Source organism: Pelophylax lessonae (assembly GCF_965119305.1).
Source record: "Pelophylax lessonae genome assembly, chromosome: 2".
NCBI lineage: Eukaryota > Metazoa > Chordata > Amphibia > Anura > Ranidae > Pelophylax > Pelophylax lessonae.
Window position 1 is genome coordinate 460,394,242 of NC_138769.1, and position 24,056 is coordinate 460,418,297.

At 43.2% G+C, this 24,056-nt stretch overlaps 1 protein-coding gene across 1 annotated transcript in view; it reads right to left on the minus strand.

Annotated features, from left to right (window-relative positions):
* Positions 1–24,056, minus strand: part of HERC2 (HECT and RLD domain containing E3 ubiquitin protein ligase 2) — a 308,748-nt gene that overhangs the window by 22,690 nt on the left and 262,002 nt on the right. The window contains exons 83-87 of the mRNA XM_082245322.1: positions 18,705–18,892; positions 17,559–17,756; positions 15,220–15,303; positions 12,005–12,146; positions 11,113–11,307 (exon numbers count right to left, since the gene is read on the minus strand). Coding sequence (XP_082101448.1) covers positions 11,113–11,307; positions 12,005–12,146; positions 15,220–15,303; positions 17,559–17,756; positions 18,705–18,892 — 807 coding nt within the window. The remainder of the gene's footprint in view (positions 1–11,112; positions 11,308–12,004; positions 12,147–15,219; positions 15,304–17,558; positions 17,757–18,704; positions 18,893–24,056) is intronic.

Genomic DNA, 24,056 nt, shown 5'->3' on the forward strand with positions numbered 1-24,056 from the left:
CACCGAAGAGGGCTGACATACATATGCCCTTACCAGCTCCAAAATGATAAAGGCAGAAAGGTCCTGATTCGCCTAGGCACTTCCGCTGCGAGCAAAACTCCAAATGCTGGTGTCTAGATACTCCAAACCAGGCGCCTCCAATGGGAACACTAATACAGGCTTCAATCCAGAGATGTCCTCTGCAGGATATTTTTCTGCCTATAGTCAGCCCGATGGCCAGCGTCATTCAACTCCCCATTTGGAGTTTTGCTCGCAGCGGAAGTGCCTAGGCGAATCAGGACCTTTCTGCCTTTATCATTTTGGAGCTGGTAAGGGCATATGTATGTCAGCCCTCTTCGGTGACACGATTGGGATCTTTGTGCTCTATTTATTTTCCTTTTGGTAAGCTGCAGTCCTATTGGGGGAGGTCCTTTACACTATTTGTTCTGCAACATTTTTCTATTACTCTGGTAAGGAGTATATTCACAGGATTGGAGGTGTTTATGTTCTTTACTATCACTACTACAGCACCTTTCTGATATTCCCATCTCTTGGGGTGTTACATCTATTTGTTTGTGGTTTTACGCTATGGCGTTTTTTATTTCATTTCACATGATCACTCAACACTGAGGAGATCCATTCAACATACGGAGTCCGTCTGAGATCTGGTTCCTGTGGATCACTTGAAACTTTGAGCCTATTTATCATTAGCCTTTGGTAAGCGGTACCTGTACAGAAAATTTCGTCAGACGTGCTGTTTGCCTTTATATGGACTTTATCTCTGGACTTTTTTACATTATCATATATGTTTTCACTATCTAGCGCAACTTATATTTATACATTGTTTTTGAGGTGATAGTCACACTTGAAGTTGCTGCTTACAATCTTTTTGGTTTAGCGCAGTTGTTTACCCTTTTTAGTTTACTGGATTACTTTAACAGGCAGTGGCATCCCTGCCTTTACCGCCTTTAGGATGCAAACAGTAGCATCCAGTTCCTGAGACACAGTGAGAGGGGCGGATGTTGTTCCTCCCACTGTGTGGCATCAGAAACCAGAAGCGACAAGGATTTTATCACTTCCAGTTACGGTCTCTTGTAGCCATTACCGGTTTGAACAAGCATCTGATCTAACTGATCTTGATTTGATCAGATGCTTTGGAGGCCAGGAGGACAGATATGGAGTCTAAAAGCCCCCGGATATCTCCATAAAGAGGACCTGTCATGGCTCATGCTATCACAAGGGATGTGGTTCATCCCTTGTGAAAGCAAAAAATAAAAAAAAAATAAAGATACAGTGTATGATTTTTTTCTTTGTAAAGAAATTAATAAAAATACAATTTAAAATAAATTTAAAATGCCCCCACTACTTTATCCTTATGCGCAATTGCGAACGCACACGTTGGCTCCGCAAGCATTTATATAAACGGCAACAAACCTGCATTTTATTTCAGGACGGGGTCAGGGGCCATGGGTGTCATTAGGGGTTTGGTTGAAGGGGGCCCCGTCAGGCGGACTGTATGGGGCCCCATGATTTCTAACAGCGGCCCTGGCTGCCAGGTACACCCTGACTGCCCGAACCACATCCAGGGAATGCAAGGCAATTTCCTTAGGATGTTTAGGTCTGGGACATAGGGAAGGCAACAAAATGTCTTCATTGAAATTCGAACTCCCTGGATAAAGGAGGTCCATTGGCCACACCAAGGAATGTGTGGCCAATGGACATTGAAAGAAAACCACCAAGGCAGAAAAAGGAGGTCCATTAGCCACACCAAGGAATGTGTGGCCAATGGACAAGAAAACTACCAAGGCCAAAACCTCGCCCTTGATGGTACTCAAGGCCAGGCACTGCTCAACCCCCCGTTGGAGGAAAGCCAAGGTCCTAGCCACTGAAAAGGAGTGAGGGAGAACCCCAAAAGAAAGACTCGCACCATGCAACATACGTCTTCCAAGTACGATGGTAGATCTTTCTAGAGGTAGATTTTCTAGCCTTCAACAGCGTAGGAATAACCGATTCAGACAAATCTCTATCCTTCAGCCAAGCCATTAAAGCAGGATGGAAGACTGGCCCTTGGGACAGCAGATCTTCCCTGAGAGGAAGTCTCCAAGCATCGGCAACCAGCCGTACCAAGACTGCCGAGGCCAGTATGGAGTCACTAGAATGACAGGAATCCCTTCTGCTTCGATCCTGCACAGGAGTCTTGGCAGAAGTTTGACAGGGGGGAAGGCGTAAATCAGATGATAGGGACTCCAAGGAGCCACTAATGCATCTGTGGCATCGGCCAGAGAATCCTGAGACCGCAAACAAACCTCTGTACCTTCCATGGAATGTGTACAGCAGAGAGGGCTGGAACTAATTGTTCTGCCCACCTTAGAATGCCTGTTAATTTCAAAGCTGCCAGGACACTTCTTATGCCCCCTTGGTGATTGACACGGCTGTGGCATTGTCCGATTGAATTCGTACCGGACACCCCTGAAGAAGAATTGTCCAATGATCCAGACAAAAGTCTGATCGCTTGGAGTTCTAGTATTTTGATCGGCAGTCTGGACTCTGTGCCAGAGTCCAGACCCCCTGAACACAATCTGTGCCAAGGACAGGCTGGCATCTGTGGTGACAACAGTCCAGTACAGGGGGAGAAAGAATTTGCCCTGTAGAAGTGCCGGAGAAGGAAGCCACCTCTAGAGACTGTGGATTCTTGTCCCATTTCACCAGAATCTCTTTTTACAGAGATCTTGTGTGGAACTGTGCAAACAGAACCACTTCAAAAAGGTAGGCACCATCAGGCCCAGCACCTGCATGCAAGCCCGGTGGGATGACCATCTGCTGGACAGCAGAAGCTGATGGAGTTTTTCCAGAGGAAGAAACACTCTGGCTGAGGCCGAGTCCAGAGTCAGACACAGATAGCCCAGTTTTGTTGACTGAACCAGAGCAGACTTCTGAAGGTTCAGAATCCAACCGAACTCCCTCAAGAGTTTGCAAAATAATCTCCAAATTGTCCATCATAGCAGTTGGAGACTCCGCTCGCAGAAGATGATCGTCCAGGTAACCCAGTACCGTGATACCCCGCTGACACCACAATGCTAGCACCAGGGGCCAACACTTTTGTGAAGACCCAAGAAGCGGAGGCGAGACCAAAGGGTAACACCACAAACTGATAATGCTCCTCGCCCACGGCAAAGTGGAGGAAGCTTGGGGACAGGCACATATTGGAATGTTAAGGTAAGCCACTACTATGTGAATGGACTCCAGTGGGAACTTCTGTACCCGCACAAAGCAGTTTAGCGCCTTGAGGTTCAGGAGGACCTTGCCTTCCTTCCTGGGAACTGTAAGGAGGTTTGAGTAAAACCCCTGAAAACGTTCCGAAGTCAGAACCGGGACAATCACCCCTTTAAGTAACAAGTATTGCATTGCCCCAAAGAGACCCGGAAGCGATCTGGGAACAAGTGCAGGTTAGAAGGGAAGACCCTTTTTAGAGGAGAGACCGGAACTCAATCTTATAACTGGACCAAATGACTTTGTGGACCCACTTGTCCTGTACCAGGGAGGTCCACGGATCTGGAAACCAGCGAAGCCTTCCCCCCTACTCTAGATACAGGTGAGGGCGCCCCTTCATGGCTTGCCAGACCAGGTCCTTATGGAACCTCGGGTGGAGGCCCTGAAGGGCTTAGATCCCTTGTCTTAAGAGCCTGAGGGATGAAAAGGCCTCTTATGAGCTGAGAAGAATAGCCCATGTCTATGGCGGGGCTCCTTGCCCTTGGTAACCTGCAAAAGAAGAGTACTCTTCCCCACTGTGAGACCCTTAATGTCATCATCCAAGGAAGCCCCAAACAGGCGATCCCCTACAAAGGGGAGATCAGATAAGGCCTTCTTAGAAGTCGGGTATGCAGACCAGCATTTCAGCCAGATAATACGCCGAAGGGCCATTGCTGATACAGAAAGCCTAGAAATCAAAGGAGCCGCATCAAAAGAGGCATCACAGATAAACTGTAGCCCCTGGACCAACTGATCCGCAAGCTCTGCAAAGGAAGGCGGAAGCGGTTTCTTCTCCAGGTTTTGGTGTAAAATTTTAGCCCACTCGGTCAGAGTTTGCGACACCAGGGCAATAGTAAATACCGGCCTAAGTGCCGAAACAGCCACAGTGAACATATGGCGGGCCAGTGCCTCTGCCCTCTTATCAGCCGGATCTTTAAAGGCCGGGGACTCCTCAACTGTAATTAAGGTAGCTTTATTTAACCTGGAAACCAGCGAGTCTACTTCAGGTGGGACCATCCACTTTTTAAGCAGGGAATCCTTACAAGGATTCCGCATAGCAAAACACTGTGTGGATGCAGACACAGTAGGGTGACTCGCGTCCGCGGCCGAAACAGATTCCGGATCTGATGAGACAGATGAGGCAGGGGGGCACTATAGAATAATCTCACCTGGAAAACAACAATAATCAGGGAAGGGCCCCACAAAAGGGACCTGGACCAAGGGCCCATGAATGGACCACCTACTGGACCCTGAAAAAAAGAAAAAAAAAGTGGGGGGGGGGGGTCGCCCTCCAAGCCCCCCCCCCCCCCATAGAGGCCGCATAATAGATAATAGCCCCCTAAAATGGGGCTGCCCGCCGTTACTCGGAGGCAGGGTACCCGGATGGTCCTGCAGCGCTAAAAAGGGTCAGCTGCCCTACTCAAAAATGGTGCCATGGTTGCCATCAAAAAAATAAACGGCCCCCAAAGCGCCACCCCTTCCAAGGGAGGCCCCAAGCTGGCCGCATGGCCTAGTAGGCCGCAAGCTGCATGCTAAACTTTTGTTGAGGCCCAGCCACAAGTGCACGAATCCCAGCCAGGTAGATGCCCAAATGAAGAGCGGGGGCTTCAGCTAACCTCACTGGGGTGGCCTCCCCCCCCCCCCCACAGAGACCCCGACTCGGAACAGTACAGACAGCGGAACCAACCACCAAGGGGCAGCGGAGGGGAAGACAGAAGCCCAATACAAGTGTAGTGGCTTCAGCCACTCTCGCTGGGCCGCCCCACATACCTCCCGACCAGTAGGTAAATAAATACCTATGCCAACCCAGGATAAACCCCAATACTGGCTTCCCTAAGTTTTTTTACTGCTGTCCTGGGGATAGACAGCTTTTCTTTGTTCCACTGATTCATGACTTAAGCTGCCCATATGCCAATTTAAATTTGGCTGGACCAGCGAGAACCAGCCACATTTCGATCAGTGTATGGGGCTCCTTGTGTGACAGAATCAATTGTTTAATCTACTTCTATTAAAAGGGACATGTAAAATTTTCAATTAATCAGTGGTTGCAACCCCTGATCAGGGTATTCTAACATGCGTGCTACGAGAATACCATGTCTCAATGAGGAAAGGGGAGATTCCTCCATTCACCTTGCTAGTAAGGATGTAGAAATCTCTGCCTTTTTTTTTTCTTTTTTCGTTCAGCTCAGATTTTTTTTTTTTTTTTCATAACTCTTTTATTAAAGTTTTTATGACATACTAAAGGTTTACAATTCTCAGTAAGGAAGACATATCCATCATTTGCTGTATACACCTAAAAGATAACAGAAAGTCAAGAGACACAACAAATATACCTCCATTAAAGAACACATTGGAGGTAAGCTAGTATAAATCTTATGTAACTAATACGATCTCTGACCTTGGCCACAAAGGCTGCAAATGAGCTACGGTACCTTGTCCTGAAAATGCAGCAGCTGATCTGCCTAATGACTTGGGTTCTTACAAGCCTGCAGCTGTGAAAACCGTGTCGGATATTGAATCATTCAAGTTGCTGACTAATAAGCTTTCCTCTAAGAAGTCGCAGTCATCTGCAATTACTCCAAATTTGCAAGAGAGCACTTCAGGCCTTACTCATGTGGCAAGTCAGACCAGATCAGTCTGTTTTTTCCACTGATACGGTGTCTGGCCTTAAGTCCTACAGGGCCTTAAGGGCCTCCAAAACCTTCCCTTTACACCTTTTTGTTTTCTTCATATAAAGATTGGATAGCAATAGGTCTTTGTGACTTCAAAACATTTATTGGCATTGTATCCTTTTATAGTCCATTCCAGCTGTGGACTTGGCCATCTTTTGCCTTAGGCCTGGTTCACACTGGTGCGACATATGCTCTGACTGAGAGCACATGTCGCATGACGTGTATAAATCAATGGTTCCCTATGAGAGCCATCTTAACTGACCCAACAAAACTCGTTCCAAATTTCAAAGGCTCTTGCACTACTTTGGTCTGACTTTGATACGACTTCAATGCCATAGAGTGTAAAAAGTCACATTAAGTTGGACTGAAGTTGCAGGGCAAAGTCAGATCGTAAGTCGTACTACTTTTGTGTGTCGAAGCAGTGTTAAACATAGCCTTAAGCTGAGCTCTGGGCTACACAAATCATCTTCCTGGAATCATAGTGCTTTGTGTGTTTCTTTCAGATCAGTACAGTAATCCATTGTGAAACTTTGCCTCTGTCCTCTCCTGTAGTTTTCTGCAGGTAGCCTGTAATGGGCAGAGCTGCTGGGCTCCTCCCACAGATTTATGTGCAGCATAGTGATGTTACTACTCCTTTTACAGGGTAATATCTGGGTCTGTAAAGGTAGATGGTTCACCTAAAATGGATGTACAGATGAGGAATATATTTAGAGAAAAGTATTTCTGCCCAGAGTTTAGCTTTAAAAAGGAGCTTATCATTCCTGGTTAAGGATGTCCCCTAAACACCCCATTACAGGAGCAAGAAAGATCTAGGGCCACGTTTTGTTTGGCAGGCTACCCCTTGCACCTGGATCTGGCAGTAGTCCTCTTATGCCTGATTTTGGCTGACATGGTCCCAGTAGTGTGATGAAAGTAATGCTGCTATCAATCCTGAGATCATCGAAAACATGGACCAAATGTCTTTGGCATTGAATTTTTACTGTGGTGGCTTGCTCACAGCTTTTTGCTTACTGTCTTGCATTGTTCTTCTGTCAGTGCACTTGCAGACAGCTTTTACTCTGCAGCGCCTTCTTGAAACAGGGTTGATTTTCTAAATGGAAATTGACTGTGCGCTCTGCAAGAGCAGTTGCACTCATTTTCCTTAGTAAATGTAATGTGTTAAAGCTTAATTCATAAAGAATACCCAATCAGGTGCAAGTAAAAACAAGTGTGTGCACATGATTGGATGATGGAAATCAGCAGAGAATTGCCACATTTACTAAACTCTGGGGAAAATGAGTATGTTTGCACTTGCAGACTGCAACTGCCCTTTCAAAATCTATTTGCATAGAGTAAATTGACCTAAAGAGCAGGCCAAGAAGTCTTCTACCACATCTTAGTGTCCCTTTCAGTTTACTTAACCTCTGTGTCGAGACCGCCTTTTCTCTCCTTCCACCCACAGGACAAGGCAGGAGAGGAAGTCCTTCATGGGACCTCCTCTCTTCTTCCTACTCTCCTTCCACCCAAGCTTACAGACATGCCCTCCCAAGCATGAAGGTGTGCCTCCACATTCTGGAGTGTGGAGACATCTACTGTCTTTTATGTATACTTGGAGATCTTGCATGCCTGTTGGGTACAAGTGGTGGTGCCTCAGAGCTATAAGCTTGAGTTTAGTTCACTGGCTCCTCCTTGCTTTCTCAAATGCAATCTTCTTGTATTTAACACATGGATGATCACTATTGCTTGCACTCTCTGGGTTTTTTAAACAAAAGGATCATTTTCCTAGTCCCTGCTGTAGAACATTTTCAAGGGTTTTACTCTAAACTGTTCATCATTTCCAATCTTAAAGGGGGCAGTAGCCCCATTTAGGACCTCAAAGTCTTAAAATGTATACTGCACATTTCTGCCCAAAAATTATGCAAGTAATTGGCAAGATCTGTTATTGCTTCTCTGGATCAAGAGGACTTTATGCTTTGGTGAACAAGAATACTTGTATGTACTCATTTTTTTTGGCACATCAGTGCTTCCTGCACTTTGCAATGGTGCTCCTGCACTACTAGTTTGTAGCCCTTCCATTCAGCATGTTCTCTACATCTCAGAGGTTTATCAAGATGATAGCTGCTAATGCTCTCAAGGTCCCCCCAACTGATACTTGGAAGGCCTACTTTTGAGATTGCAGATGACAGTTAAGGCTTTGAAGGGGTGTCCGACTGTCCAGATGTTGCAGAAATTCAGATGCATTCTGAACCCTAAGTTGTCACCAACTCATGGACACTTCCCAGGCCAGGGCTTTTCGTCCTCAGAAACGTTAGACTCTCCAGTCCCAGGTTTGTGCCCTTCAGTTTAGAATCTGTTTGACTGTCTGCTTCTCGTCAGAGTCATGGGTGTAATGGATACCACCTTCGAGGCAGTTGTGTTTACTCCATTCCTTTCATTGAATCTGCAACGTTACATAACTCCATCATGCACCAGACCAGTATAGACCCAATTTCAGGGTTCTGGAGCACTGGGGGATAATCGTGCCACACCAACCAGATGGGGGAAAAAAAATAAAAAATTTCCAGTACATGTTTATATCTTCTACATTAAAAACACATTTACTAAAGCACATTCAGTATGCCATACAGCAAAGCGCATCAGATAAAGTTACTCTTGAAGGGACCCCTGGTGTAAGACATGCTAAACAAATGTTTTTATTATAGAAGAATAATGTAAGCTAGTGACATATGTCAATGTGGAGCAAGTCAGTTCGGTCTCTTGACAGAACCACTTGTTTGAAACAAAGGACTAGGCAGTTCCTGTCCTGGTGGTTTCAGAACTGGACTCTGATGTTAGGGGAAATCATTCCTTCCTGATGTTTTTGAAGATACAGACTATAAACGCCAGACTGTTGGGACAATGTCAGTTCAAAGGATTTGAATGTTTTAGGAACTTCGTCTCCTGACAAGAATTGTTGGAATTTTGGATAATTTGGCTGTTTTTCTAATGCTGGACCATCCTTCGGCCAGGTCATCTGCTCTGGATTCAGTCAAACACCACAACTGTGGTATACATCAATCATCAGGGAGGAGCCAGAAGTCTCATTGTGACAAAAGGATGTATACTGAATTCTGTCCTGGGCGGATCATCATGTTCCATCTCCGTCAGCCATATACTATTCTGAGCGTAGACAACTGGAGGGAAGATTTTCTTAGCCAGCAGCACATGGGCATAAGAGAGGGATCTACTGGCCAAGATCCAGGGATCTGCTGGTGGAAGCCTTATGCCTCGTACACACGCAACGATTATTGGCCAACCGATCGGCCGTCTTTTGTCCAGTGTTGTTGTGTTGGTTGAAATGTGCTCTAGACTGCACACAAATTTTTTCGGCCAACAACAACCAACTTCAGAAGTGATGTCATGTGCTGGTTTACTTTCCGTGTGCTTTTTCTTCTCTGAGCATGCTCAGTCTTGCTCATCTGATTTTTGTCTGCCGAAATCTGTACTGACTGACGAACAATCGGCCGTTCTGTTGACGGCCAACAAAAATTTTATACCATGCACACCAGATTTTGTTTGGCCGAAAAAGTCGTAGTCGGTTGTCGGAAGCATCATACTAACAAGCCGACAATCGGCCGATCGGACGTTGGCCAAAAATTCACAGCCAACAATCGTTGCGTGTGTACGAGGCATTAGGTCTGGAGGATGGAGGTCATTCATATGGTTCTAATAGCTTGGATTGACCCAGAAGCATTTAGTATGCCAAACTAGTAAGACTAGAGGGTTATTAGTTTTTCCTGTTACTGTCATTTTAGCTAGATGAGTGTCTGAACTGGTCACTTTATTCTTCAAGGAACCCTTTTTGATCCTACGTGGGGAAAGGTGGTTTTGAGGCCTAGACCTTCATTTCTTCCCAACATGGACCTTGAATTTTATTTTAATGAGGATAGTGCAGATCCAGTTCACAGAAGCAAAATTTCTCTCCACTCTCTAGATGTGGTTTGGTCAGTTTAAGTATCCCTCTCTGCCAATTTCTAAAATTCAGAATCTCTTTTTGTCAACTTCAAGGAAGGGTCCCAGGAAGGGTACTTCTGCACTTCATTCATTTTTAGGTGGCTCAGACAGACCAATGTGTAAGTTTATTGCCTCAAGAATCAGGTTTACTTCTTTCCAGTCAAGGTTCAATCCACCAGGACCGTGAGTGCTTCTTGGGCGTTTTAGCATCAGGCCTCCGTTTTCCAGGTTTGTAAGGTTGCCACCTTGTCTTCAGGTCACAAGTTTTCCCAGTTTTGGGTGTCCGGTTATTCAGATGGCTCTGAGCTACAGTCCTTGGTTCCTTTTATGTTGGGCCTTTTGGCAGTTATTTGCTGTGTTACCCACCCCTCATTTGGACTGCTTTGGGCATCTGGAAGGTTTAAACCTGTTGTCATTCAATGGATGAGAACTGAGGGACACAGGTCTCAATTCCTCAGCATTTATGATCGTGCTCTGGGTAAACTTCAAAACTTAGATATGCTGGTAGCAGGAGGAACTATCCTGGGTGGGAATCTGATTTTTTGTTTGCCAGGGTTCCTGTAGGTAGAAGTTTAAGTTTAAGACTTCCTGTGTCCCTCAATGGACTCCAAGAAAAGGATTTTATGTTAACTATAAGAATGCTATAATTTTTTCGATTTGTGAAAAAAGCGAGACCTGGCTTACTGGTTTCTTTAAAGAGACAAAGTACACGTCTTTGGAAAGGGAAAGTAAAGGGAAGCACAAAGGCACGGACACCCCCCTCCCTGGAACTCTGATACTTATCTTGCTAGTGTTCTTTCACTTCCGTCTTCAATGCAGCTAGCAACAATACCAGGTACTTCTGGGTAGTGGGGGGACGACACGTGACCTCTTCCCATGTGACAGTGCTAGTGTCTAACAGCCAATCTCCCAACCTGAGCCTGTCACAAGACCAGGGGAGTAACCTTGTTGTAGTAGGACACTAGGGATTTTAGAGCTGTGGCAACAAAAGCAGGAATGGCAATGGAGAGATGGCAAGGTTGGTATTATGGTCTTGGGGAAGAGAAGGGTTTACAAAGACACTAACATTTTCCTGAAGAGGTACAGTGACCGTGTCTTTTTGTGCCCAATGACCCGTCTGGTTAAACTGCAAGAATAATAAAACGCTGCACAAATGGTTGCGCTATATATAAATCCTGTATGATAATCATAATCATCACAAATAAGGAAAACAGCTAGGTAAATGAAACCACGTACTTACCTAAAAATCTAAACATGTTCATGTGGAGAGGTGTCTTGGCTGCTGGATTTAAAAGGAAGCAGTCTCGGTTAGCCCCAGATTCATCCCGTCCATTAGGTGTCACAATAAGAAGAGGAGTGAGGCCATTCTGAAGTTCTTCACACATTTCTGCAATGGATTCACTGTAACCACCACCACAATCATCCACAGACTCACCTAGAAAACAAAAATAATTTATAGGACATCAGCCAGACCTGGGAAAATACACTCCATCTGTTTAACACTACTACTATTTCAACTAAAACATCACATACAAATATATGCTGATTGCATAGAAGAAAGCTTTTGTAGCTTCCCAAACCGAAACACCTCACAAAACAAATATGCTTGGAATGATTGTTCTATTATACATATACTGCATGCCATCATTTACAGTAATTTACAGTTCATCAACTATAATGAAACATTAAAATGATATACAAAATAATTACTAGTAATAAAGAGCAATATCAAATATGCTCCCAAAAGGCATTACTCAAGGTATCCAGCAACTAGGTTTCCACCTGCTGGATACCTTGGGTAATGCCTGTGTTCCATAATCTTCATGTGACTGCATCTAATAATTTTTTGTACACGGACTTTCATTAATACTACACAAAGTGGTGTGTTGTCCCTCTCTTTTTTCCTATCACTTCATATGTATCAGAGAATTTTCAAGATGTGTTGTGCTGCTGATGTGTTTACAGAACTTATGGATATGCTGTGTATCAACGTGAATGTGAGTGCAATTCTTACACATTTTTTAAAAATCGATTTTCCAACTACTACTACACTTAGACAGTGGCGCTCTCTCCCCCCTCCCCTGCTTTTTGTTTTCAAATTACGAATAATGAAAATTCCAAACATTCATTACCAACAAATTTGACCTTCCAGACGCGATGAGGTAGCAGAAGGCTGTCAGGACTAAAGGAAGTCATTTTTGCACACATCTGGCCAAAGACAGATTTGGTACCATCTGGTCCTGCCAAACCTCCTTTACTCCTTGAGCGTTTGACCTAGGAAAACAAAAGTAAAGAACACAAGCAAGATCAGAAAGTTTTAAAAAAAAAAAAAGGACTCTAAATTAATTGTTTAACATAATGGAACCAGACAAGTTTAAAGCAGATCGATGCATAGCCACCAAATATTTTGGTGCCTGTTCTTTGTTTTGCAGTCCATTCACACCTTTGCATGCATTAACGCATGCAGGTTTATGAGTTGTAAATCAGTTCATCCATTTTGAAAGGACTATTTTAAAAAATAAATTTAAAAAAAACACATTTGAAATAATTTTATACAACACAGTGCAGCATAATGCACACCTGAGTGCTTTAGTCCAGGTGTGTGTGTGCTTTTTTGTTTTTATTTTAAATATGTGGTGCATTTGGGCGCCCTAATACTCATATGCACCACGACATGCATATAACTGCAAAGTACTCCAAACTAAAAATGTGAATACAGCCTTATGGATGACAAAATAGCATGTTTTATGGTAAGAGTTACTGCCGATACCAAATCACCTATGCCTTACAATAATAAAATCAAAGTCTCAAATGGATTATTCAAGGTGTAATGCTTTATTCAGGAGGAGCTCCTTCAGAATGATAAGCTTCAGGATTAGAACAAGCTATTTAGGCATGTCTGGAAGTATAACAAAATGATGTTTCTGATTATTTTAAGACTTTCTTAGAAAAACTAGAGTTAGACTTACCGGTAACTCTACTTCTAAGAGTCTTTCAGGACATCATTTGGGATATAGGCACAGGAAACATCACAAATACACTTTCATTCTACTGACCGGGTCAGTTTTAAACAAGAACCAAAAGATGAAAACCTGAACAAAACATATACATACAGAAAAAGACTATAACATGTGGACGGGAATCCTGCTGTCCTAAAAGACTCTTGGAATAGCATTACTAGTCGAACTCCAGTTTTCCCCAATCGTCTTCCAGGACAGCAAGAAAGATGATTAGCTAGAACTTACCATACTAGAGAGGGTTAATAGAAAAATAGACGTAGACCTCTCTTCCCACAGGACTGACCATAAATATCAGAGATATCATGGACCGTGTTATATTAAATTCTCAACAAAGAGAAAACCAAGGCAGCAGATCTAACTGCAAGGAAAACCGAAGCCAGATAAGAAGATAACAGCTCAAAGTTACAGAGGAGTAATTCCATAAAATCACTAAACGTAATGACAAGCCTGTGTGCTCAGTGTAACAAAGTAATTGAAGAACCCTGTATGTGAAGACTTGAGTGCAGGATAAAAAGGACTAGCCAAAAACAGGACAAACATGAATCAACTAGGTCTAAGGTATGGTGAAGATATAAAATACCCTATATAAAATATAGGCATATCATAAGGGTCTTCTGCAGAAGCATATGTTCAGCGACTTTCCACCACGTAAAACCTTGTACATGCATGTGACAAAACCCAATACCTTAAAACATACATCATCCTCTAAGGACCCATGTTCCATTCCACTGTGCAGGAACAACAGGATATGCCCAAAAAACTTGTTTATGCTGGCACCGCTGAGATTCGAAGCTCCTGTTACCCTATTGCCACTGAAAAAAACTAAGCAGTAGGGTTTTGGCCCAATGCAAACATAACTACAGTACTACAGGAAATGTTATGGGATGCCAAGGTAAATGACAATTATTACCAAACAGTAGAACTCTAAATCACCTAGCAGTTAGACCAAAACCAGTAATGAAGTCTGTATTGACACAACAATACTGTACAGAATTGCAATATATCAAAAGGCATTCATCAGGTTTATCCTAAAAAGAAGACAACCTGCAACATGTGCAAAATGTCATAAATATGCCATCATAAAGAACTGACAGGAACTGCAAATGACTGTAGTAAATGTCCATTTTTGTACCAACTCCCATCAAAGACTGAGATGTTTTTGCCAAGGCTGCCCTCTTTAGACTGGAAATCTTGAAATGCAAACATAAAACAGAAACAAAAAGGATGCAAAGATCTAGAGCATTACCAATAATAAAGGTATTACAAGAAAATCCAATGAGTTCATCCTCCTAAAACCAAAGCCTAAAACAGAAAAACACAACCCAAGTGGCAGGAGATGATTATCGCTTTGATAAACGCTGACGCATTTTAAGGGATGAAATCTCTTTAGAGCAAGGCTAGTCATACACCACAATTCATTATGTATAAAAGTACTCCTTATACATCCCTCCCATAGAGAGAAGGAGGAAGTGAGAGGGACTATTGCACATAAGATGCAGATTTTTACAAACTTGTAAACCTCTGCCCATCTTTACGTTTGAAACACTCTGACAGTCTAAGATGCACTTTATTACCCAGTCAGGTAATAAAGAGTAAGCTCTAGCGATCAGATTTCGAATGGCTCTATGTCTGAAAATTTGAGAAATTTCCTTAGTATGCTTTGGTGCAGGGCATAAGGATCATCCTCATTGAGGTAGAAGACTGATACCACTTTGGGAAGAAAGGATGGTCTTGGGCGCAAAACAGCCTTTTCTGTGTGAAGTAGGAGGAAGGGCTCTTCATGGACTGGGTCCTGCTGCTATAAACGCATTGCACTAAAATTTATGTCCATGCAAGATCCATCCTCACAGCGTGGGGCATGGGTATAATACAAAGGTTGCGTCAATCCTGATACACAGCTTCTATTTGTGGCATTAGAAGGCAGTGAGGAGTTGATTGAGGAACTCAAAGATAAAATTAAGCAAAATTAAGAAAAAAAAAGTTAAGAGTGATTTCTCTGCAAAGGAGAAGGTGCCTATCACCTTCAGACACTAGCAAAAAAAATCACAGGATTCTCAGAGTGGGGTAGGGTTTATGGGGGGCGCCAAGGGAGCTTGTCCTGAAAAGCTTTTCCAAAGTCCATTGTGCGAGGCTATAGCCCCAAGTCTATGAATACTTCGCCTGTGTCCTGTAGAGTACTATTAAAATATACAATTACTGTATCTTAGATCAAGCGCAGCTAAATCAAAAAATATGTGCTCACTTAAAAATAAACATTTTCGATTTTCTATTTTTGAAAGGTGAAAACATAAAATAGCTTAAGAAATGGACACAATACATAAACATACCTGTATCCGGTTTAATTCAACCACTGGACCATGCTGGCGATCTCGTACCATTGTTGCCTGAACAACTTTACGGAATGCAGCCTCCTAGCAAATTAAGATTTTAAAGTCAAGATAAATTCATGGACGACTGACCATTTATGTGCTTTTCTCTTTATTTGCTTTTTTATTTCATCATGCCAAGCTTGTAGACTTATATCTACAACACTGTGGTCTATGTGTATTTTATTATCATTGGCATACTTTATATATTATACTCAGATGTGGAACTATTATTTCTTAATATATTTTATTCACTTCTAGATTATATTTCTTTGCTATATGAGCTTTGCAAGTCTCCACTTTGGCAGTTTAGGAATTTAACTTTTAGTTAGCTACATTGCTTCTGAAAAAGTAAAGCGGGGGAAAAAAAAAAACATGGTTTATGTAACATTGCTCCATAAGAATTTACTTTTAAATTATTGTGAAGATTCTTCTGGCTGTAATATATTAAAAGCGATTATGATTATCAGTGATCCATCAAAGAGTCTTTCACAGACTTATAATTTTACTTCAGTAGAAGATGTAGCTGAAGTCATAAATGCCACATTTTTATCTAATTTTCAAGATAAAAGTGGAACAAAAACCATACAAATTTGAAATGTACCCAAAATGTGTACTGGCCTGCAAAAAATATTAATTGTTTACTGCATTTTACCCCTACTTTCCTGCAGTGCCCCTGGGATATTACTCCTATGCATTGGACTTGGATGTTTTAAAAATGTTCTTCATGATTTCCTAAATGCTTAGGTCAGTTTGCTCCTTTCTTCATATTTACTTTGGACCTTCCCTCAATTGAAGAGTAATTGTATTAAAATATTACATCTTCTGTCTGCAAGACCTTATAAGCTCTACGGTTCCCTAAACTCCACCCTATTACAAGATATGCCACTTGGTAACTTTTGCAACTTGTGCTGAAACATTTGTACTAGTTCCATAAGCTCACTGGAAAACACTAAATGGCTTTTTCTCCCCTCCAAGGTTGAACTGGATGGACAGCTAGGTCTACTCTACCCTATAACAAGATCCTTGAACACCACAACTGAGCAATTAACCTTGGTATAACTTGGTTGGTCATAGATGTCAGACTAATTCATTTTAATTTAAAGCCCACATCGGTTTTTCTATGGAGGCGAGGCAAACAACAAGTTCACTTTAAAGGCAGTCCCATCAACAGGCAGGTCCTGTATCATTGAGAAAGGAAAAGAGGCCTAAACCTTTGAAAGCTCAGTTATTTGAACTTTAAATAGGGTTTAATCTCTTTGCTCCCAGCATCTAAAATTCTAAATAGAGCATTGGAAGAACAAAAAGATCGCAAGTATGTGTAGCTGCTGGAGCCCCAGTAAAGTTAAACTTTTGCTTTGTCCTACATAGGGCAAAGCACATATTCATTTTAAGTTCTATGGTCTCATCTCCCTTTACACCCACTAAAAAATTGTCCATTAGGTTTGGCTTCTCCATTTAACCTTCGTGTCTAGCCTCTGGTCCCCTCCTTCCTCATAAACGAAAACTCAGATAGACAGGTACATAGTTTAGAAGTTCTTATTTTTGCATGCAAAGGAGCTGACTTTTGTGTGATCTTTGTATCAGTTCTGAATATACAGTATATATAATGTGCTTTTAACAGTGTCATCTATTTTGGCATACTTGTCATTAAAGTATGTACTCTTAGTCATATTGTACACCTAGTAAAGGGAACACTGATTTTTAAACGATTTAAAGATGGGTACATGCAAATATAAAAAAAAATATTATTTCTGATTATATTACATACTGTATGCATAATCTTCATATTCAATAGACATTTCTTGAATTAAAATAATATTTTGTATAACAAAGCTTTGTGGGTTTCAGGAGACATTGGGTACTCCTAAAGAGGCAGGTCACAATTTACTATTTATTCCCACAGCTGTGTTTTAAAACTCATCTGATCAGAAAGAACCTACAACTTCTTGATTTTAGCACTATTTTTCTGGGGCGCTCCCAAAACTTTGTCTAAAGTAAAATCATTCTTCTACTGAAGAATATGCTAGCGCTATATAAAATAATCAGAATGTATTTTAAAATATTTTGCCAATAAAAGATCCAAAATCTAGACTGGAGACTTACTTTCTAACTAATCTTCTCCCTCCACCCCCTTTTTCCCCTCCCCAACTTGCACACCAACCCCAGTGCGTCACCTACGTTTACCTCCCCCACGCGCTTTTCCTTCATTTAGTATATCATGTAGATCACGGATAGATGGTATTGGTCCCATCCCATGGTACAACTGTAGAGTTACATATATTATGGCATATTCGTACCTTTCCTTGCGATATAAGAATTCCACGGAGAGTGTCAAACCCAACAGAAGGACCATGGCCAGTCTCCTCCAGTCGCCCCTCTAAATCAAACATAGGGATGCATGGGCAAAACAGTTCAGAGATGTGATGGAGTAACAGCAATCTATTTCTCAGTCCAATAATTGCAATCTCTTGAAGATGATTATACTCCATGGGAACCTGTAAAAGGATGAAGCTTTCTTAACACATTGTTACAGTTAGAAAACGGTCAAAACATGTAATAAACGACCTTACCAGTTCAAATAGAAAAAAAAAAAATTATTTTCAAGCAGCAGTGTTCGCTTCTTGCCATTAAAATCTTTTGCCTTTTGATGTATGCCATATTATACTGCTGCATTAAGTCTAGGGCTTTAATTTTAGATGATTCGCTCCCATCTAGAAATGTCTGAACCCTATATGCTGCCTTGACATCCCAAATCCACTTATCTCTTTTGCTAAAAACATGTCACTACTACAGATCAAGATCGCAAATCTACATAGGATTCTGTGCTAATCAATATGTGACGACAACAGCCAATGCAGATATTCCTACTATCCTATGGAACGCCTTACCCTTATCTGTCCGATTATCTCCCACTCTATTAGCTTTTAGGCGATCTCTGAAAACCCTCCTCTTCAGAGAAGCCTATCCTACCCACACCTAACAAATATACCTCCATTTTCTCCATCAGCCCATCCCCCACGGTTATTGTCTTTTGTTTCACTTAACCCTCCCTTCTAGATTGTAAGCTCTAACGAGCAGGCCCCTTTAGTTCCTCCTGTATTGAATTGTATTGTAACTGTATTGTCTTCCTTCACATTGTAAAGCGCTGCGCAAACTGTTGGCACTATATACATCCTGTATAAGAATAATAATAATTCCTACTGCCAGAAATATTTCATATTCATATTTACAAGTTTTGAAATCATATGGGTATATCTGGTAATCACGGACGAAAATTTATGACGCAAAAAGGGAAGGTCCAATAGCATAAAAAAATGAACAAAAAACTATTGCAGAAAAAGCCATCCTAAAATAAATATAACAGAAAGCCATAAAGAAAATGTTCACGATCCAATTGCACAAAACACCAATGCTTTATATACGGTTAAATGCAAACCGATTACCTGTGTGGGAAGCTTGCCGGCATTAGCAGGTTTACTAGTGGACCAAGCCAGCGTGTGAGCAGAACCACAAGCTACTCTGTTTATTTTTTTGCCCTGAAGGGCGGCCACAAGGCGAGGTCGCTGAATTGCATTTGTTGTTCCATCACCAAGCTGTCCTTCATCATTATCTCCCCATGTATATACTTCACCTACACAACAGAAACAACTATGGTTATAGTACACGTATTAATTGTTGCAATACACATTACTCCTCAATATGACTTTTTAAACATAATCAGTAAAAAAAAAAAAAAAAAAAACGCAAAAGTAAAAAAGGTGCTATCACTGATTACCTGACCCAAAAGATCAAAAGTGTTTATGATGAAGTTGTTTGTCCAGCGAGTTGTCTCTTGTATTCGCTTTAAACCCTCTAAATTAAAAATCAGCCTGGCCAGACCTGATCTGATGCTTAACATTTTGTAGCTGCTGAGTAATCTCTGTAGCTGGGAAGGTGGCAGAGTTGATGACAAACCAATAGTGCAACCTAATCAGTCCCTAACACAAATTTATTGCAATACTCACTAGATGCAGGTAGAATTCCTACCTTCAGTTGGCAGCATTCTTTAAAGACCAACTCCAACCTTTAGGGCTGACCAATAATTTTAAAGGGCTGCCTTATCAGCATGAAACACACATAAATAGTGAACATGAACATGTTTGCTAGGTGCGTGGAGGTGCAATTAAAAATAAAAGGAAAATGCAAATTCAAAAAGCAGTGAATTTTTATGTGGTGCTGGAAAATGGGATTTTTGACCTACCGTAAAATCCATTTCTTGGATGTTCATTGACGGACACAGTTCCTGATCTTCATAACCATTGGGCTATACTGCCCCCCTACAGGAGTACAACACCAGCCCTTGTCAGTGGACCCTGAGGGAAGAAAAAACTTATGAGCCGAGAGGGAGGGCCCACGTCTACGACGAGGTTCCTTGCCCTTGGTAGCCTGCGGGACAAAGGTGACGTTTCACCCTGTGAGACCTTTAATGATGTCATCCAGGGTAGCTCCAAACAGGTGATCTCCTTGAAAGGGAAGATCAGTCAAGGCCTTTTTAGAAGTCTGGTCCACAGACCAGAATTTGAGCCCAAAGACACGCGCCAGAGGACCACTGCCGAAACAGAGAGCCTAGCGACTAGGGGAGCTGCACCCAAAGAGGGATCACAGATAAAACTGCAGCCCCTGGACCAGCTGGTCCGCCAGCTCAGCAAAGGCGGGGGGGGGGGGCGTTCTTCCTCCAGGTCACGGTGTAAAAGCTTAGCCCACTCAGTCAGTTTGACACCAGGGCAATGGTGAATACCGGCCTTAGTGCCGAACCAGCCAGAGTGTACATATTGCGGGCCACAGCCTCCGCCTTCCTGTCAGCCGGATACTTTAAGGCCAGGGACTCTTCAACCGGAATCATTATTGCTTTGCTCAGTAAATCACTTAGGGACCCCAAGGGGACGCTTCGGTCCTACCCACTCTTAGCGACAATTCTGTCAAAATAGGCGGGGAAAGGAAACACCTTTGCATAGCTTGTGAATGCCAAAGGGAACCTGCGCCTCCGTTGCAGCTGCACCCCCCACCTTCAAGATCTTAAGCACAGTCACAATCATTGTTTCTACCAGCGCATTTTCGTGTGCGGTTGCAGATGTGGAGGAATCATCCTCACTATCTGAGGATTCCGGGCGCGTTGTCGCAGACCCAGCAGGGAAACCCATGTCCGCAGCGGCCAAATCAGATTTAGGATCTTTCGCAACACACAAAGCGTCAAGTGAGCTTCAGCAGAGAGGGAGAGGACCCCACCAGACTCACCACCCAGCAAAAACAGGCACCTGCAGCCACCAGGAGAATCTGCACTTCAAGAGTGGTGATCAGTAAGTGAAAAGATCCAGGAGTAAGCACCAGGGGATGAGGAGGGGCTCCCACAGCCAAAATACCTGCCTACAGGGCTCTACTGTCATGGCCACCGCTATTTTCAATGGCAAACCACCGCAAAATGGCCACCGGACTACACAAACATGGTCGCTGTGCATAGAGCACACAGGCTACATCAAAATGGTGACACCACGAGGCTCCTAGGGACTCAGGAGGAATCCCTAGGCCTCCAGGACTGGCCCAGGCAGGACGGGGGGCCCTGGCTGGAGCCCCTACCAGGCACAACTTTCCCCTGCACAGCCGATCGTCTGGTTGCCGGTGGCGCACCGCCGGCCCCCTCCCAATCGCCAGTATAGCACCCTGCCCCCACCCCAAGAGGTGGACCAAACCTCCCACACAGCCCCAGCATAAGGGGAGGGGGGGGGTTTGACGGGAAGGAGGGGAACCCGGGGGTCTGATCGTCCCAAGGAGGGGCCCACGTACAACCCAAAACCCTTTCAGAGGGAGAGGGGGGACAGCTACTCATCATACCAGGAACCAGGCGAGCACTGCTCCAGACAGAACCATTCAAATGGGGGGCTGTCAGCCAGGAGGACCGCTGCGACTTAGGCCGAGACCCGGACGTATGAGACTTTGCGATGCGTTTAACCACTTGCCGTCGCTGCATTGCCTTTTTACGTCGGCAGGGTGGCTCTCCCAGGCGAAATCACGTTAATAGGCGTCATCTGTCTGGGAGGCCACTAGGGGGCGAGTACGTGCTGCCGGAGGCACGCTCCTACCTCCGATCGTCAGCGGGAAAGCCAGTGCGGGTGCCAGGCGGCTCCAATGGCCGCCTGACACCGGCGATCTCCCCCCCTAACAGAGAAGGACGGACAGCTGATGTAAACACAGCCGTCGGTCATTCTCCCTGACATGATCACAGAGACCATGCGATCCTGCTATATAGGATCGCATGTCTCTGTGATCATTTCAAAAGCCCAACCCCCCACAGTTAGAATCACTCCCCTAGGCTTACATTTAACCCCTTGATCACCCACAGGGTTAACCCCTTCCCTACCAATGGCATTATTACAGTAACAGTGCATATTTTTAGCACTGATTACTGTAGTAATGTCACTGGTACCCCCAAAAGTGTCAAAATGCCAGTTAGGTGTCCGATCTGTCCGTCGCAATCCCGAAAAAAATCGCAGATTGCCGCCATTACTAGTAAAAAAAAAAAATAAAAAAAAAAAAAAAGGACATAAAACTTTCCCGTAGTTCGTAAACGCAATAACTTTTGCGCAAACCAATCAAGATATGCTTATTGCGAAATTTTTTTACCAAAAATATGTAGCAGAAAACAAATTTGCATAAAATGTTCAAAAATAAATTTTTGGGGATTGTTATATAGCAGAATGAAAAATATATATTTTTTTTTTTCAAAATTGTCGCTCTTTTTTTGTTTATAGCGCAAAAAATAAAAATCACACAGGTGATCAAATACCAACAAAAGAAAGCTCTATTTGTGGGAAAAAAAAGGACAGGTTCACCGTCGCACGACCGCGCAATTGTCCGTTAAAGTAACGCAGTGCCGAATCGCAAAATAGGGCCTGGTCATTAAGAAGCAAAATCTTCCGGTCTTAAAGTGGTTAACTCGCATGCCAGCCCTTGTCCGGTGGGGCTATGTCGCTAGCATGGAGTTGAACTATCTGAAAAGAAAAAAATTGAAAAAAAGAAAAAAATTGCCAGGACCAGAGATCCCAGCAAGGAACTAGGTCCTCAGTACCTATAGCAGGGAGAGGGAGTATACCCCCTGTAACTGCCCATAGGAGTAGCCACGCTTTTCTTTTTCTGCCTAGTGTCCTACTCCTGTAGCGGGCAGTATAACCCAATGGTTATGAAGATAAGGAGCTGTGTCCGTCTATGAATGAAAGAGAAATAATGATTTTGTGCACATTCCCACACTGCACCCGGTGTGAACAAGTCCTGTGTAACATGGTGCCAAGGGAACTCCCCTCAACTACAAAAGTTTACATGAGATCCTGTAATTAGTATGCTGTTTACACTGTTTTTTTTTTTTTTTTCATGCAATCAATACCAGCAGCTATAGCAGCCAGCAATGATTATTGTACTCTTCCACCAGAGAAGGCTGCACGCACTCCCCGCCAGCAGAACACAATAGAGCTGTGGAGAGTAGGATTCCATCATCAACACTGATTGTGTTGATGGGGAAATCCAGCAATTTTCTTTGAAGTCTACCTGTGTTTGAAGGAAAGAAAATTGCATAATCTATGGGCTGCTTAAGGGCTCTTTCACAAGGGCGTTCCGATCAGATCCGCCTGTCAGTTTTTTAGGTGGATCTGATCGGATGCCCATTCAGCCCTATGGGGCAGTGGATGTCAGCGGCGACATGTCCGCTGACACCCGCTGCCATCCGCATCCGATCCGTGAAATCCGGACGGACGGAAACCCTATTTTCCATCCGTCCTGGGGATCGGATCGAATCGAATGAGAGTGGACAGGCGGTCCGCTCTCATCCGATCCCCCATAGAGAGCAGCGGGGGCTGTGACACCTCCCTCTCCGCACTGCAAGCGGAGACGGAGCTGTCATCCGCCGGCTCAGCGGGGATCGGTGGATCGATCCCCGCTGAGCAGCACGGATCCGCCTACGGAGGCGGACCGTGTGAAAGAGCCCCAAGTGATATAAAAACCAATACTGTATATTTGTACATATAGGAGGATAAGGAATACACAGCATATTACACATCTCACAGTGTCTATTGCGATAAAAGCATTGTGATTGCAATAATGCAAAGTTACACCCATAGTCCACACTTTACTAAAAACACAATTGAGGAACATCTGCTTAGAACAGATGGACCTTTAAGACAATACTGAGGCTGTAAACGGACCTTGTAAATTACTAAAGCAATAACATATGGTTTTAAATACCTTGTCGCAATTCCTTAAATTGATGAGAAGGGAATGAACAGACCTCATATACCAGCAGCACAGAATGTCACACAACCAAAATGACTTCAAAATTCCAAGTTAAAGAAAGAAAAACAAAAAACTGATTTATACCTTGTTAGCTAGCAGTCTGTCAAACATATTTTGTTCCCAATAGAAGGCCAAGTCACAGGTGTGATAGCCTGTAATGCTAACTCAAAATTATTTATAAAACTGGCAAACCTTCAGGACTCTGACTCCCCTTTGTTAGCCTGATCATATACGATTCTGAGAAAAATAGTGCACATTTATACGTGGAAAATCTGTGTGCATATACCTTAAAAGTGGATATCAACCCTCATGTATAATCAGTGAAGTGAACAGCCTCAGATAATACACAGAGATGAAACAAATCTCCCTACATAAGTTTTACATGTATAGCTGCTGTCTTCAGCTTGCTATATTCTTTATAAAATGCACTTTAGTTTAGAAATTTCTCTTTCTGCTCAGCACTGGGAGTGTCGTCTTGG